The following is a 13,291-nucleotide window of genomic DNA, read 5'->3' on the forward strand; positions in this document are numbered from 1 at the left end:
CTGTACCCTCCCCCCCTCCCCCCCCTTTGCATCTGGATCCTCAATTTTCTCATCGGAAGACCACAGTGAGTACGAATTGGAAACACCGTCTCATCATCACTGATTATCAATACAGGCGCACCCCAAGGATGCGTAATTATCCCACTGCTCTACTCATTATACACCCATGACTGTGTGACCAGGCACTACTCCAATGCAATCTGCAAATTTGCTGATGACACCACAGTTGTTGGCAGAATCACAAACAGCAATAAAGAATCATACAGGAGGGAGAAAGATCAGCTTGTTAAGAGATGTCACACCAACAACCAATGTTACCAAACCAAGGAGATGACTGTGGTCTTGAGGAGGAAGTCATGGGAACACAACCCAGTCCTCATCGAGAACTCAGTAGTGAAGAGGGCCAACAACTTCAAACTCCTGGGTGTCAACATCTCCGAGGATCTGTCCTGGAGTCTCCAGGTTGATGCAATCACAAAGAAGGCTGGTGAGGTGTCTGAGGATATTTGGTATGTTACCGAAGACTCTTGTAAACTTCTACAGGTCTACTGTGGAGAGCATTCTGGCTAGTTGCATCACTCTCTGGTATGGAGGCGCTAAATCTCAGGTCAAGGAAAATCTCCAGAGGGTTGTTAACTCGGCCTGTGACATCACAAGCATCCAATTTCACTCCATCGAAGACATCTACATGAGGCAGTGTCTTAAAAAAAGCAGCCTCTATCCTCACCACCCAGGCCTTGCCCTATTCACTCTGTTAACATTGGGAAAAAGGTACAGGAGCCTAAAGATAAGCACTCAGTGGCACAACGACAGTTTCTTCCTCGCTGTCATGAGATTCCTGAATAATCGAAGAACCAAAGATACTGCCTTACTTTCCGTGCACTATTTTTTTTAATATTGATTGTTGTAAGATGGTTATAATATGAATGTTTGCTCTATGACGCTGCCACAAAACAGCAAATTTCATGACTTGTTTATGACAATAAATCCTGATTCTGAAATTTTAAGTTAATTACATAATTTGGTGTGTTACTATCTTTTATGTAAACAAGAGCTTTTAAGGTCACAAGGAAAAATACTGAGTTGTGAGTCAAGAGTAACTACTGAAAACGTAAAAAATTATGAAAAAAATAAATACAAACATTTTGATCAATTTATTAACAAATCTTTTAAAAAAGGTTTCATTATTTTCACTGATCATTATTATTGCATTTAACACAAAATCACAGATTTATTACTTTACACATTACAACTTATGTTTAGGTTGTTAAGCTATTAAAAATTGTAACAAATTCTGTTTTCCATGGCATCGACCAACAATGATAGAATACCAATATTCCCAAACAATACAAGAGGAATGCTTAGCTTTGGCAGTGAGGGAAGAAATGTGGTGCAGAGAGAGAGGGGGTGTAGGAAGAAAAAAAAAGTAGTGAGAGAGGCAACAGAGTGGAGGTGAGGGTAATCAATCAGACTGGACATTTGGGGATTCGAGGGGTGCGTGGGAGGAAATTTTGGGGAAAGAGAGAGTGGGGAGAAAGAGTGGAGGACAAAGTTGGCGAGAGAGTCGTGAAATGAGAATGTGAGAATAAATGAGTGGGGAGGAGAGAATGGGGAGGGCAGTAGAAGAGTAGAGTGTGAAAAGAGAAAGCAAGTGAGAGGGTGGGTGGTGGGAGAAAGGAAATTGGAAGAGGACAAGGGGTAGGGAGAAAAGAGATGTGTGGAGAAAGAGTTGTGGATTGAGGAAGAATAAGGAAAGAAAGGAAGTGGGAGATGGAGAAAGGGAGTGAAAGATAGAGAAAGAGAGTGGGGATGAAGAAAGGGAGTGTGAATAGAGAGAGGGACTGGGGATAGAGAAATGCAATTTGTTTAGATGAGATATTCATTAGAGTGCCCTCACAGAAAATTGCAGCATTGAAGGAGATTATTTCAGCCCATTGTGTCCATGCTATTCAAAGTCAAACCTAATAATAATTTCCAATTCTCAGTATAAAGTCAAATTTATTCTCATCTGGATTGTACAAGTACAATCCGATGAAACAGCATTCTCCAGTCCTCGATGCAAAACATGCAGACACACAATCAGACATAACTCACATACAGACAAACAATACATATGCAGGACAAATATTCATCGATACAAAAAAATTAATAAGCATTGGTTCATGAATATGAGAGTTAATGTGAGGAGTTCCTTTGGTCTTTCAGCATTCTCATTGCTCACAGGAAGAAGCTGTTCCTCAGCCTGGAGGTGCTGGCTCTGATACCCCTGTAACTCTTTCCCAATAGAATCAGCTGAAAGATGCTGAGTGCAGGGTGGAAGGGGTCCTCAATGATTTTGTGCACCTGCTTCAGCCAACCATCCCAGTAGATGATGATGATGGTGGGGTAAGGAGACGCCAATGATCCAGTGAATCATTTGCAAAGCCTTGCATATCAATAATTAACTAACTCTGCTCTAAATGTGCAGTCTCCAATCCTTATAAACTTGCATGTTGATTTCTTTGCCACTTTTAGAATGTAGAAAATGTCCTTGAATTGATCTACATACATGTTAGAAATCTATGTCTCTGGCTAATAGTTTATCTGCCAAAGGATAAAGAACAACCCTTCCTTGGCTTATCACAATCTTATTCACCTTGATTATACCTCCCCACAGCCTCAATGATTTTGCACACCCCCTTCAGCCAACAATTCCAGAGATTATCCTTGCCTATCTTTTGTCTTGACTCAACTTCTCTGGCCCACACACTGTCATGAGTAATTTTCTTTCCTCTCGAGTGACATCATATGCTCCCTACAATGTAATGAATACGACAGTACTCAATATTCAAGTTGTGGTTTAAGCAACGTTTAACACAGTTCACAGATGACCCATGTTCTATTCTTCTTCATAATGTATGTTGGTTCACCAATGTGAGGTCCCATCCGCGCATGCGCAGCCACTACATCTGTTGACTTGCAAGGAGCAGCACGTGTTTTTAGCGCGGGAGTAAAAAGCACTGAATCAGTGGGCCTGCAGGTGCAGAGCCCTGAGGGAGAATGCTGGAGTGGAATCAAACCCCAAACAAGCCCTCCGGAGAAGGAGGTGAGCGGTAAAAATTCCAGGACTGCTGGTGGGAGGTTCCCAAGTCCCAATGAGGGGAGGCCCTGATGTAACCCTCTGGAGGTGGAGATATACTAGGAAAGGTCCAGGACAACCGGCAGGAGGTTCCTGGGTCCCGATGAGGGGCTGGGGCAGAGGCAAGGCGGCAAGAGCCTGAGGAGTAAGGCCTCCAAGAAGAGCCCCCGTAGCACTTCGTTAGTGCCAAAAATCCAGCGGGCCTGCTGGGGTGCAGTGTCCCAGCTGAGAAGCTGCAAGGCCGATCTACCTCCGTTGGGGGTGGGACCAGGCGGCAGTGGCTTACCTTCATTGAAGGTGGGGCCTGAGGCTGGCTCCACTGACCTAGCTTCATTGAAGTTGGGGTTTGCAAATGATAGCAGCGATGCCGATCCACTTCCATTGGGGGTGATATCAGGTGACAGAGATATACCTTTGCTGAAGGTGCGGTCCAAGTTTTGGTGTACCGACCTGACTTCATGAAAGTCAGGGTCTCAAAAAGCAAGCAGTTATACCATTATGCCACTGCATGAGGTGAAATGCATGAGATGATTGGACCTCAGTATGTTGAATGGCAGCGAGGGGGAGTACCCCGCACAAGAACAGGTAGGACCTGAGCCAAACGCAACACGTCATGGAGCGAAGCCGCCCACTCGATAGGTGAGAATAACCAGAGAAAGCCTGAAGAAGGGCGTGGTCTCTGCATGACAAGCACCCGAGAGTAAGGCCTGCCAGAGAGCAAAGGCCTTGATCAGCGACAAAATGGAGGAACTAGTGACGGCCAAGGTGAGCAGGTTTCCTACGCCATCAGAGCAGGGGAGGACATTTATGATTATACATGGGAATATGTATAATTTAGCTCAGTTAAGTTCAGTGGCTTCTCCCTTCCGTTCTGTAAAGGAACAGCTGTGCATGTGCGGATGGGATCTCACGTTGATTAACCAACTCCGACCCGGCAGGTAGGCGGCAGTAACCTAAGTGCTCCTCTGAATGCACCAGAAAGGAGATTTAAGACCTCCTGTATTATTGATAGGCCACAGTTGAAGTGTTATCTAACCTCATCAGTACATGAATGTCAGCTTCCCTCGCACAGAAAGACTTTAGTGCTAGAAATCCCGCTAGCATTTCCAAATAATTGATGCCTGATTTAGAACCCTCCCTGAGTTCTATGACAATCTATCTGCTCAAATAATCATCATCAAACTTCGCACAGGTAAGTGCTCATTTAACTCTTCATTCACCGCCAAAAAGAAATCCTCTGTGCCACCTCTTCCTCTTTATCTACCCATCTCCTGCACTGTTCTCCTCCTCTCTCTCCATCCTTCCCACTTCTTGTTTCCTCCTCCTTTAGCAACAGAATCCAAGATTCACCCCTTCCCCTGAATTGTGTATTTATCTTCCTATATGCCCTCCCTACATATCTTTTCCCATACTTCTCCTGATTGTATGCTAGTTTCATTACAATTAATTACATATGCAATATTTGTATCATTACCAAAATCCTTCATCATGCTCCCTTCATTAAAAACTAACTTACTGAGGAATATAACATAAGGTAAGCACCAAAAAAGGATAAGTAAGAGTTAACTTTAAAGTTGTGAGCTTTGAGTTATTTATGGACTAGACCAGGGTGGAAACAACTCATTCCCTTCCCTTCAGCCCAAAAATGAACCAAGTGCTTTATCTTGCAGCAATCCAGCAATTTCATAGTCACCTTTACTGATTCCAACCAGTCTACGTTATAGGTTGTGATTGTGTGGAGTCTTCTGATAGTATTTTCTCTAATAATTTGCCAGGCAACAATGTTTGTCTGGACCAGCCAATGATTCATGGCATTTTTGCTTCCATTTAAAGATTTGATAAGTACTAAAGTGCTGGCATGGAATTCTTTCATTGTCCTGGGTATCCTTAATGGAATACAACTAACTTATGTCTGTCTTCAGCTGACAGGGCATATGGAAAATGTCAAACTTAAGGGAAGTGAACAAACTAACTGTTCAATCCAGATATAAAAATTCAAGGCTTCCAAAGTCAAAATGAAAGTTGGGGGAATCAGTACCTGCACTGATGTCTGGAAACCACCAGATGGTGGTGCAGCATCACAGAAGAGCAGGAGGTGCTGACATTTTCCTTACCAAAAAATATATATTTTGTAAAATGACAGTATTTGGGGTAAGACACAGAATTGTGTCAACACCGTGTTTGAAGTAAAAGCACACAATGCTGGAGAGACTCAGCAGTTTAGTGTCCTTTATGTAGCAAACACAGAGTTATCTGCTGAGTCTCTCCAGCACTGTGTGTTTGACATGCCAGTATCTGATCATTCAGCAACTTCAATGGAGCATACCTGACACAAGGGCACAGAAACGGAGAGGTACTGACTTAGGCAGATTAAAATGGGGCAAAGTATGGTTGGTATATCATTAGTTAGTGGGGTGGCTGCAAGGGTCTCAAGCTGCGAACTGGTGGGAGATGTGATGGGGGAGTGGTAAAGGGCTTGAGAGAGAGCATTACCTCAAGGGACTTGAATGTGGATTTTCCCAGTCCCTGATCCCAATGGCTGGAAAATAATACTGCAAAAAGCTTCACAAATTGTGAATACCTGCTTTAGCATGAATTAATGAAAATTGGGACACATTTGTACCTGTCTGGGTTCCTCCATATGTTAGTACTGCATGTCAAATACTTGGAGAACCCAAAAGGAAAATTGAAAAATTCACGTAACTTGTTATAAATTCCTGATTTTCCATCAAATTTGATTTTTCACTACAAAACACAATATTGGAGAAACTCAGCAGGTCAGTGTACTCGATATAACAAAAATACGTAATGAAGATTTGGGCTTGAGTCCTTCATCAAGGTATGAAATTAAATAATGTAGCATACATATTCTTTATATCTACACTATGTAGCAGCTACTGAGGACCCATGAACCACAGAAAGGACAACATAATGCAGTTGGGTGACTGGAATAAATAGTGTAGTTGTCACTAAGCACTCAACACTGTAGACTGTTTAAAATCATGGAAATATTAGGACAATGGCATTTTGATCTGTTGTGAACCATCGCCATCAAAAAAGGGCAGCACAACTCAATGCCAAGTTCATAGCCCCGCAGCAAACAGTTCATCAATTAGGTATTTCTGCCTTTACCATCTTTTCAGACAATGAATTCCAGATATCTATGATCCAATGGGCTAAACAGAATTTCTTCAGATCTCTTTATAATCTTTCTATCAATGTCTTTAAATTAATGCCCCTGTTTTTTTTTGTTAGCCCTCTGATAGGGATATGTCCTTCCAGTTTAAATGATCTTGGTCCCTCATTATTTCACACACACAGAGTATCTTCCTGTTCGAAGAAAACATCATCAGCTGATCCAATCTTTCCTCATTTTCCTCTCCTGACAATAGACTTGTAAATCTTCTCCCTGCATGTAGTGGCCAGAACTGCACAGTCTTCATATTATGACCCATATTACATCAAATTTTGGCATAATTTTCCTATTATCCTCTATGCCGAGACAATAATAGAAAATAATGGATCTATCTTCTTAACCATTTAATTAATCTGTCCCAGTACCTTTACTGGCTGAAATGAATTAATTCACACATCATTTGCCATTGTTCTTCCCACATAACCAGACCAGCTACACCTTCCAAAGAGCAGGACAGTTAGCATAATATTTAGTGCAACACTGTTACAGAGCCAGCAATCAGGACCAGGGTTCAAATCCTGTGCTGTCTGTAAGGAGTTTGTACATTTTCTCTGTGTCTGCGTGGGTTTTCCCCGGGGCCTCTGGTTTCCTCCCACTGTTCAAAACATACTAGGGATTGTAAATCAATTGGGTGTAATTGGGCGACACAGGCTCGTGGGCCAAAAGGGGGTGTTATCGTGCTATATGGCTAATTTTAAAATTTAAATTTAAAGTTTTCCTCCACATGGTCACTTTTTATGTCATCTGCAAACAACTTTATGATATAGATATCCTTGAATTTGTCTCAATCAATAATACATTTTACTAAATGTAAGGACCAAGAACTGAGCCCTGTGGCAGTTTCCAGTCACAAAAACACCCATCAGTTATTGGCTGTACTTGCTGGCACTGAATCACTTTTGGATTTAATGGATCCCAGGGGCTTCCCATTTTTAATGAGCCTGCAGCATGAAACTCTGTCAACAGTCTTGCTAAAATGCTTTCAAAATACATCAAGGACATTCTCCTCATGGACTCTCCACACTCCTCAAAAAATTTAATAACTGATTAGACATGAATACCCCTTAATAAATCCACACAGATTGTTCATGATCAATCAGTGCCTTTCTAAAAGGAAGGGAGAGTCACACATAATATAATATCCTAAAGCACTGCTATAATGACCACCTTCAGAGTTAAAATTGTCTTGCCAGCAAAACAAGATCTCAAGCAATTAGAATGGTTTGTTGGTTCAGGAATGTTGGCCAGGAAAATTCAGTGGTCTTCTTCCGAACCACCAGAATAGGGCTTAGTTTAAACTCAGCGAAAGGGTATCATCTCCAAAAATTCAGCACTGCTTTCTGCAGTGTTGGATTGTCAACGTCAGATGCCACTCAAGAGTTTTAAATTTCAATTTAATAAATGAAGCTGAACTTTCATACTATTGCAATAAAACACTTCAGAGAATGCAGTGATGTGATTTTTAATAATTATTCAATGACTTACAGCAATAGCCTGTATAAAGCTGTCCATCAGGAAGTAGTCAGCTCCACCATGTCCTCTCAGCTGGGTTTGCTGCAGCATTGAATAATCCAAGGGGTATTCTTTCTCTGTCTCCGTAAGGAAATCAAAAACTTTCACTGGATGTTGGCCCTCACTTGAGAGCTCACCCTTCAAAACAACAAAGTGGAAAATGTGAGGTAACATACATAAAAAGAATAAAGTGAATAATAGTTCAAGTAAAATGACAGGTGTAGCTACAGAAAATAATTAAAAAGATTATTAGAAGAAGGAGTTTTGAAATGTATTTCTTTTTTGTTTCTCCTTTGTTATGTACTACTTTTTCAATCTTTTTATTAGTTTTAACATGTGCAAATTACATGTGCAAATATCAAATTACAAATATCAACTAACAGTAAACAAGGTACATATGAGCCCATGTTATTAAATTGGAAGAAAAGGAGGGAAAGAAAAAAAAAATTTCTAAACTAAAAATCTAGTCCCACCCTATAGGTGCTGCTGGCCAAGTTAAGGAATCCATTACTTAATAACAACAACAATGGGGTAATGAGAAAAAAAAGACCAAACATAATTAATCTACGAATTTTGAAAATAATTGAGAAAAGAACCCCAAAGTAAAAGAAAATTAAAATTCATTGCAGTAGTAAAACATCTAATTTTTTCTAGAGACAGACATGCCATCACATCCAACAACCACTGAGTATGAGTGGGAGGGACAGCATCTTCCCATTTCAGCAAAATGGCCTTTCTAGCAATTAGGAATGCAAAAGCCACTACATGGTTAAATCCATTGGCCCACTCACTGCAAAGATAGCGAAAAAAGGGCTAGGAGTCAAATTAATATCAAGAACTAACCATAAAGTGCAAAATATCCCCTTGCCAGAAATTATTAAAGAGAGAAGGGCATAAGGAAACCATATGATACAAAGTACCTTCCTCAGTTATGCATTTATCACATTTAGAGATGTTCAGATAAAATGTTACTAACTGAACTTTGGAAAAGTTTCATACTATTGCAATAAAACACTTATGGCCTGATTGACTACTTTAAATTGTATTAATAAATGTCTAGCACAAAGAGAAAATAAATGAATATATTTCAAAATAGAATCCCATGTAGTTTCAGCAAATGGTTGTTGAAAGTCTTGTTCCCATATTTTATTAATACCACCCAGGGAACTATCCCTAGATCTTAAAAGTAATTCATAAAGGCTGAAAGCAATCCTTTATGATTTGGTTTAAAATTATATACAGTACAACTTTGATTATCCAAAATTAGATTCTCCAAAATCCTCATTTATTTGATTTTTTAAAAAAATTTGAATAAATGATGCCAACTGAAACAAATCAGAAATCCTCAATTATCCAAAATTTTTCAGAACCAAATTGACCACACAGGTTGAAAAAAAATCTCCTGATTGTTCAGATAACTCCCTTTCCATTTCTCCTTTACCTTCCCCTATCGACTTTTCTCTCCAATTCTCCATCTCAAATTGCACATCATTGTCTCCCAGCTGAAAGTGGTCAGAAGAATCCCTTGTCCTGGCATCATCAAGGAGAGTGGCCTCCTGGCTGAAGCGAGGACGTCGGGCTCCCGGGAAGGAGCGGGGACATCGGGCTCCCGGCTGGACCAGGGCTTCGGAGAGGAAGTGTCGGTAATCAGCAGCGGCCAGCATTTTCTTGGTGAGAATTAAACATTATTTTAATGCTTAAACAACAACATCCAACAAGAGAAGGTTTTTTAAACACCGCTAGAAGTGATTCACCAATTATCTGAAAAACTCTTTTATCCTACATCGGCCTGGTCCCAACCAGTTTGGTTAATTGGAATTTTACTGTACTTCCCAAATAAGATTAAGATCTAAGTCTTGGGGAAGCTTCAAAGAATTTAAGAAGCTCCTAATCTATAAATAACGATAAAAGTAATGTCTAGGTATTGTAAATTTAACAGATAATTGTTCAAATGAAGTAAGATCTTGGTCAATATATAAATCTAAAAAAGATTGGATACACAAACTTCTTCGACTTTTGTTATGTACTATTTTATTATCTTGAGTGTGCTCTGGAATTTGTACTTATGATCATTGTTGTAACTTTTTTTCTAATCTTGTAGCACACTTTATAACTGTATTGTTCATCTTTTTATAGTAAACTATCAATAAAAATATTTTTAAAAGAAAAAGATTAATAGATCGCTGGCCTTTATACCTGGAGGATGCAGGTATAATGTCCTGGAGGTTATGTTATAAATATACAAAGCACTGGTTTTGCTCCAACCAAGAAATGATACTTTGGCTATAAAGGGTCTGGTGTGCAGACTTATCAGTCTAAATCCTGGACTACAGGTTGAATTACAAGGAGTAACTTGACAAATAAGAGTTGAATTTTCTGGAATTCAGAAGATTAACTTGATTATAGTTTTCAAGATAGGGAAAATGATAGAATCCACAGGAAGGAACACATTCTGCTGCTTGGACATCTGGGATTAAGGCACGAGGTCTAAAGGTTGAGTCAAATCTTAGCGTCATGAATTACATTTCTATGCGTAGGCTTAAGTTGAGAGAAAGAGGCTTAAAGGAGATCAAAGTGGTAATTTTTTCACGCCAAAGAGTAGCTGCTATCAGAAATCAGCTGCCAGAGGATATGGTCGAGGCAGTAACTAACAACTTTTCAGAGGGATTAGGTCAGTTATTGGAATGAGCAAGGTGTAGCGGAATGTGGAATTAATGCAGGCAAATGGGATTAGACTGGACATGCACGATGATTGGCGTTGATGCAATGGTCCAATGGGCCTGTTTTTGTGCTGTGACATGCTCATCTACACTAATCCTACTTGCTGTCATTAAGTCTGTATCCTATCATGCGTTGCCTATTTAAGTGCCTGGTCTAACTATCACTTGAACATGACATCATAGAGTCATACAGCATAGAACAGGCCCTGTGGCCCAACTAGTCCATGTCACCAATATGGTATTCTGGGCTTATCTAATTTGCCTGCACAGTCCACATCATCCCAAATCCCTCATCTATAAATCTGTCTAAATGCCTTTTGAATGCTGTTTTTTGTGCCTGCTTTTATAGTTTCTCCTGAGAGCTCATTCCAGGTGGGCCAACCATCATACATGTCCAAACCACGCTCTCAGAGGAAAAATCAAATTTAGGTTGAACCATTCTGATGTATTTCACCAAAATGGATTAACCATCTCTCTCTTGAGGTATCATTAAAAATCTATAAAATTATATGAAAAATACTGCAAATAATCTTGTATTCAAAATTATGGTGGTAGATAAAATACAAGTAGCCCACTGATGTTAGTGAGATACAAACCAGAAAAAGGGTTATGGGTGAAAAGGGAGAAGTTTAGGGGAACATTAGGGGGAATTTCTTCACATAGACAGTAGCATGGAACAAGCTGCAAGCTGAAGTAGTGAATGAGGGCACAATTTCAACATTTGAGAAAAATATTGACAGGTACATGGATGGGAGAAGTATGGAGGAATATGGAATGGGTGCAAACCAGTGGGACAAGGTAGAGTAATAGTTCAGTACAGACTAGAAGGACCAAAGAGCCCGTTTTCTGTGTTGTAATGTTTTATGCTTCTACAGTTCTATACTTGTTAAATGTCAGAGAAGTTATCTTATTTTCCAGGAGGAAGAGTGGTCAGGGATGGACTATCTATTCCCAGCTCATGCTACTCAGTATTGGGGTGGCACAAAGAAATAAGCATGGCTAGAATAGAAAAAAAATGAGGACAACCGTATCATCCAAAATACAGTGTGGGACAACATATAAGAATTTTGGTGAGCATGTACATGATTTTTTTAATCTTTATGTAAATGAGCAGAAAAATGTGTGAAGAGAGCAATTTAAATTCCACTGTATCAAAACACTGTGAAGTAAAATAAAAGGAACTCCATCGGGATCAAAATTCGCTTTTAAATTTTTTGTATTCTTTTGCTCTTTTTTAGAGGACCTAAATGCCAATTGTAGGGAACTTTGCTGTACATCTAAGCCATGCTGTATCTGCCCCTGGTTCTGGTACTTGTTGCCTGAACAAGAAGCTATGCGACTATCAAAAAATAAATTTAAAATGGACAAGATTGACATTTTGTACATTCACATGGATTAAGTTGTTAAACCTAAAATAGATATAAGCAGGAATTAATTGTACAACAGTATTTAATTCTTTTTCAAAACTTATTGAGCCTGTAACATTTCTTGCTCTACCTTAAATTTTCCTGCTGTTGCTAGGTTTGTCTATTCTCTTAGCTGTTTCTTGTGCAAATAACTAATTTGCATTTGTCAGTTCCCAGCACAGTTTAAACACAGATGAACTCCCATAGCACCATCTGTTCCAAGCCTGGCTCCACATCACAATAACAAGTGCCTCATCCTTCCCTCTTGAGACCCCCATTCCCATCCCCATTGATCTCTGATCAGTAAAATGGTACTGAGGCACTCAATTCCCTTCACGCTCTCGGTTGTTTTAGACTCACTGTGATGGGATCCCAGGATCATGTCCAATGACATAATTTACATCATGATTCAGGCAAACGAAAATTGATATACTCGTTGTGGCACCAGGATTAACAGTTTCAGAGAAACAGAAAGTGAAATGAGTACCATACTAGTAGCAAACTAGTTCTGAATTTTGCATCAAGAAATAAAATACATTCATGATAGAATCATAACACTATGAAAAAATGACTCAAATATCCAATGGCTGGAACAGAGTATGCAGGCAGTCTCATTGACAGAACTATATTTAAACCATAGGAGTGGAATTGGGCTGATTTTCTTCTCATTAAAATGAACAATATTTACAAATATTTATATTCACAATATTGATCACAATATTCACAATGCTGTAACAGTAAATCCCACTCAGTAAACACTGATCTGGGGTTATAGATACATAATATATGGGCAGCACGGTTAGTGTAACGGTTAGCATAATGCTGTTTCAGCACTAGCGACCGGGGTTCAAATCCCGAGTTGCATGCTCTCCCCTTATCTACGTGGGTTTCCTCCAGGTGCTTCAGATTCCTCCCACTCTTCAAAAACATTTGGGGTGTAGGTCAATCAGGTGGGCAGCACAGGGCTCATGGGCCGAAAGGGCCTGTCACTGTGCTGTGTGTCTAAATGTTAAAATTTAAATTAAATGGCAACACTCATACACACATATACCCAGGAAAGATGGTACCATACCTTTATTAGCATTGCCTCTCTCACACTGGCACCCCCCCCCCCCACCCGCCACACACACAGAAGCTAAATTTTGCATGACTTTTTTTTGAGCTGTCTACTCTCAAGTCCCTGCTGTTGTAGCAGCGCTGCAAGTTCCAGTGAACCGGCTGCCGAATGCCATGACATCATGAAGTAGTGACTTCACTGGGGTGTGTGACGTGGGTTTTTTTAAAAGGTTGCGCATGTCTGTAAACAGTTTTGTTTAAACTTCCTCTCAACGGCGACTCG

The 13,291-nt window shown here is 40.0% G+C and overlaps 1 protein-coding gene across 5 annotated transcripts in view; it reads right to left on the reverse strand.

Moving 5' to 3' along the window:
* The window catches only part of LOC138754411 (putative oxidoreductase YteT), a 225,795-nt gene that overhangs the window by 3,605 nt on the left and 208,899 nt on the right, over positions 1–13,291 (reverse strand). For 4 of the 5 annotated variants that reach the window (XM_069918645.1, XM_069918647.1, XM_069918644.1 and 1 more), the window contains one exon: positions 7,800–7,964. In XM_069918645.1, the coding sequence (XP_069774746.1) occupies positions 7,800–7,964 (165 nt within the window). Of the gene's footprint in view, positions 1–7,799; positions 7,965–9,267; positions 9,494–13,291 lie in introns of those variants that run through there. The other variant, XM_069918646.1, reaches the window with a different exon arrangement.

Source organism: Narcine bancroftii, chromosome 2 (genome assembly GCF_036971445.1).
Source record: "Narcine bancroftii isolate sNarBan1 chromosome 2, sNarBan1.hap1, whole genome shotgun sequence".
NCBI lineage: Eukaryota > Metazoa > Chordata > Chondrichthyes > Torpediniformes > Narcinidae > Narcine > Narcine bancroftii.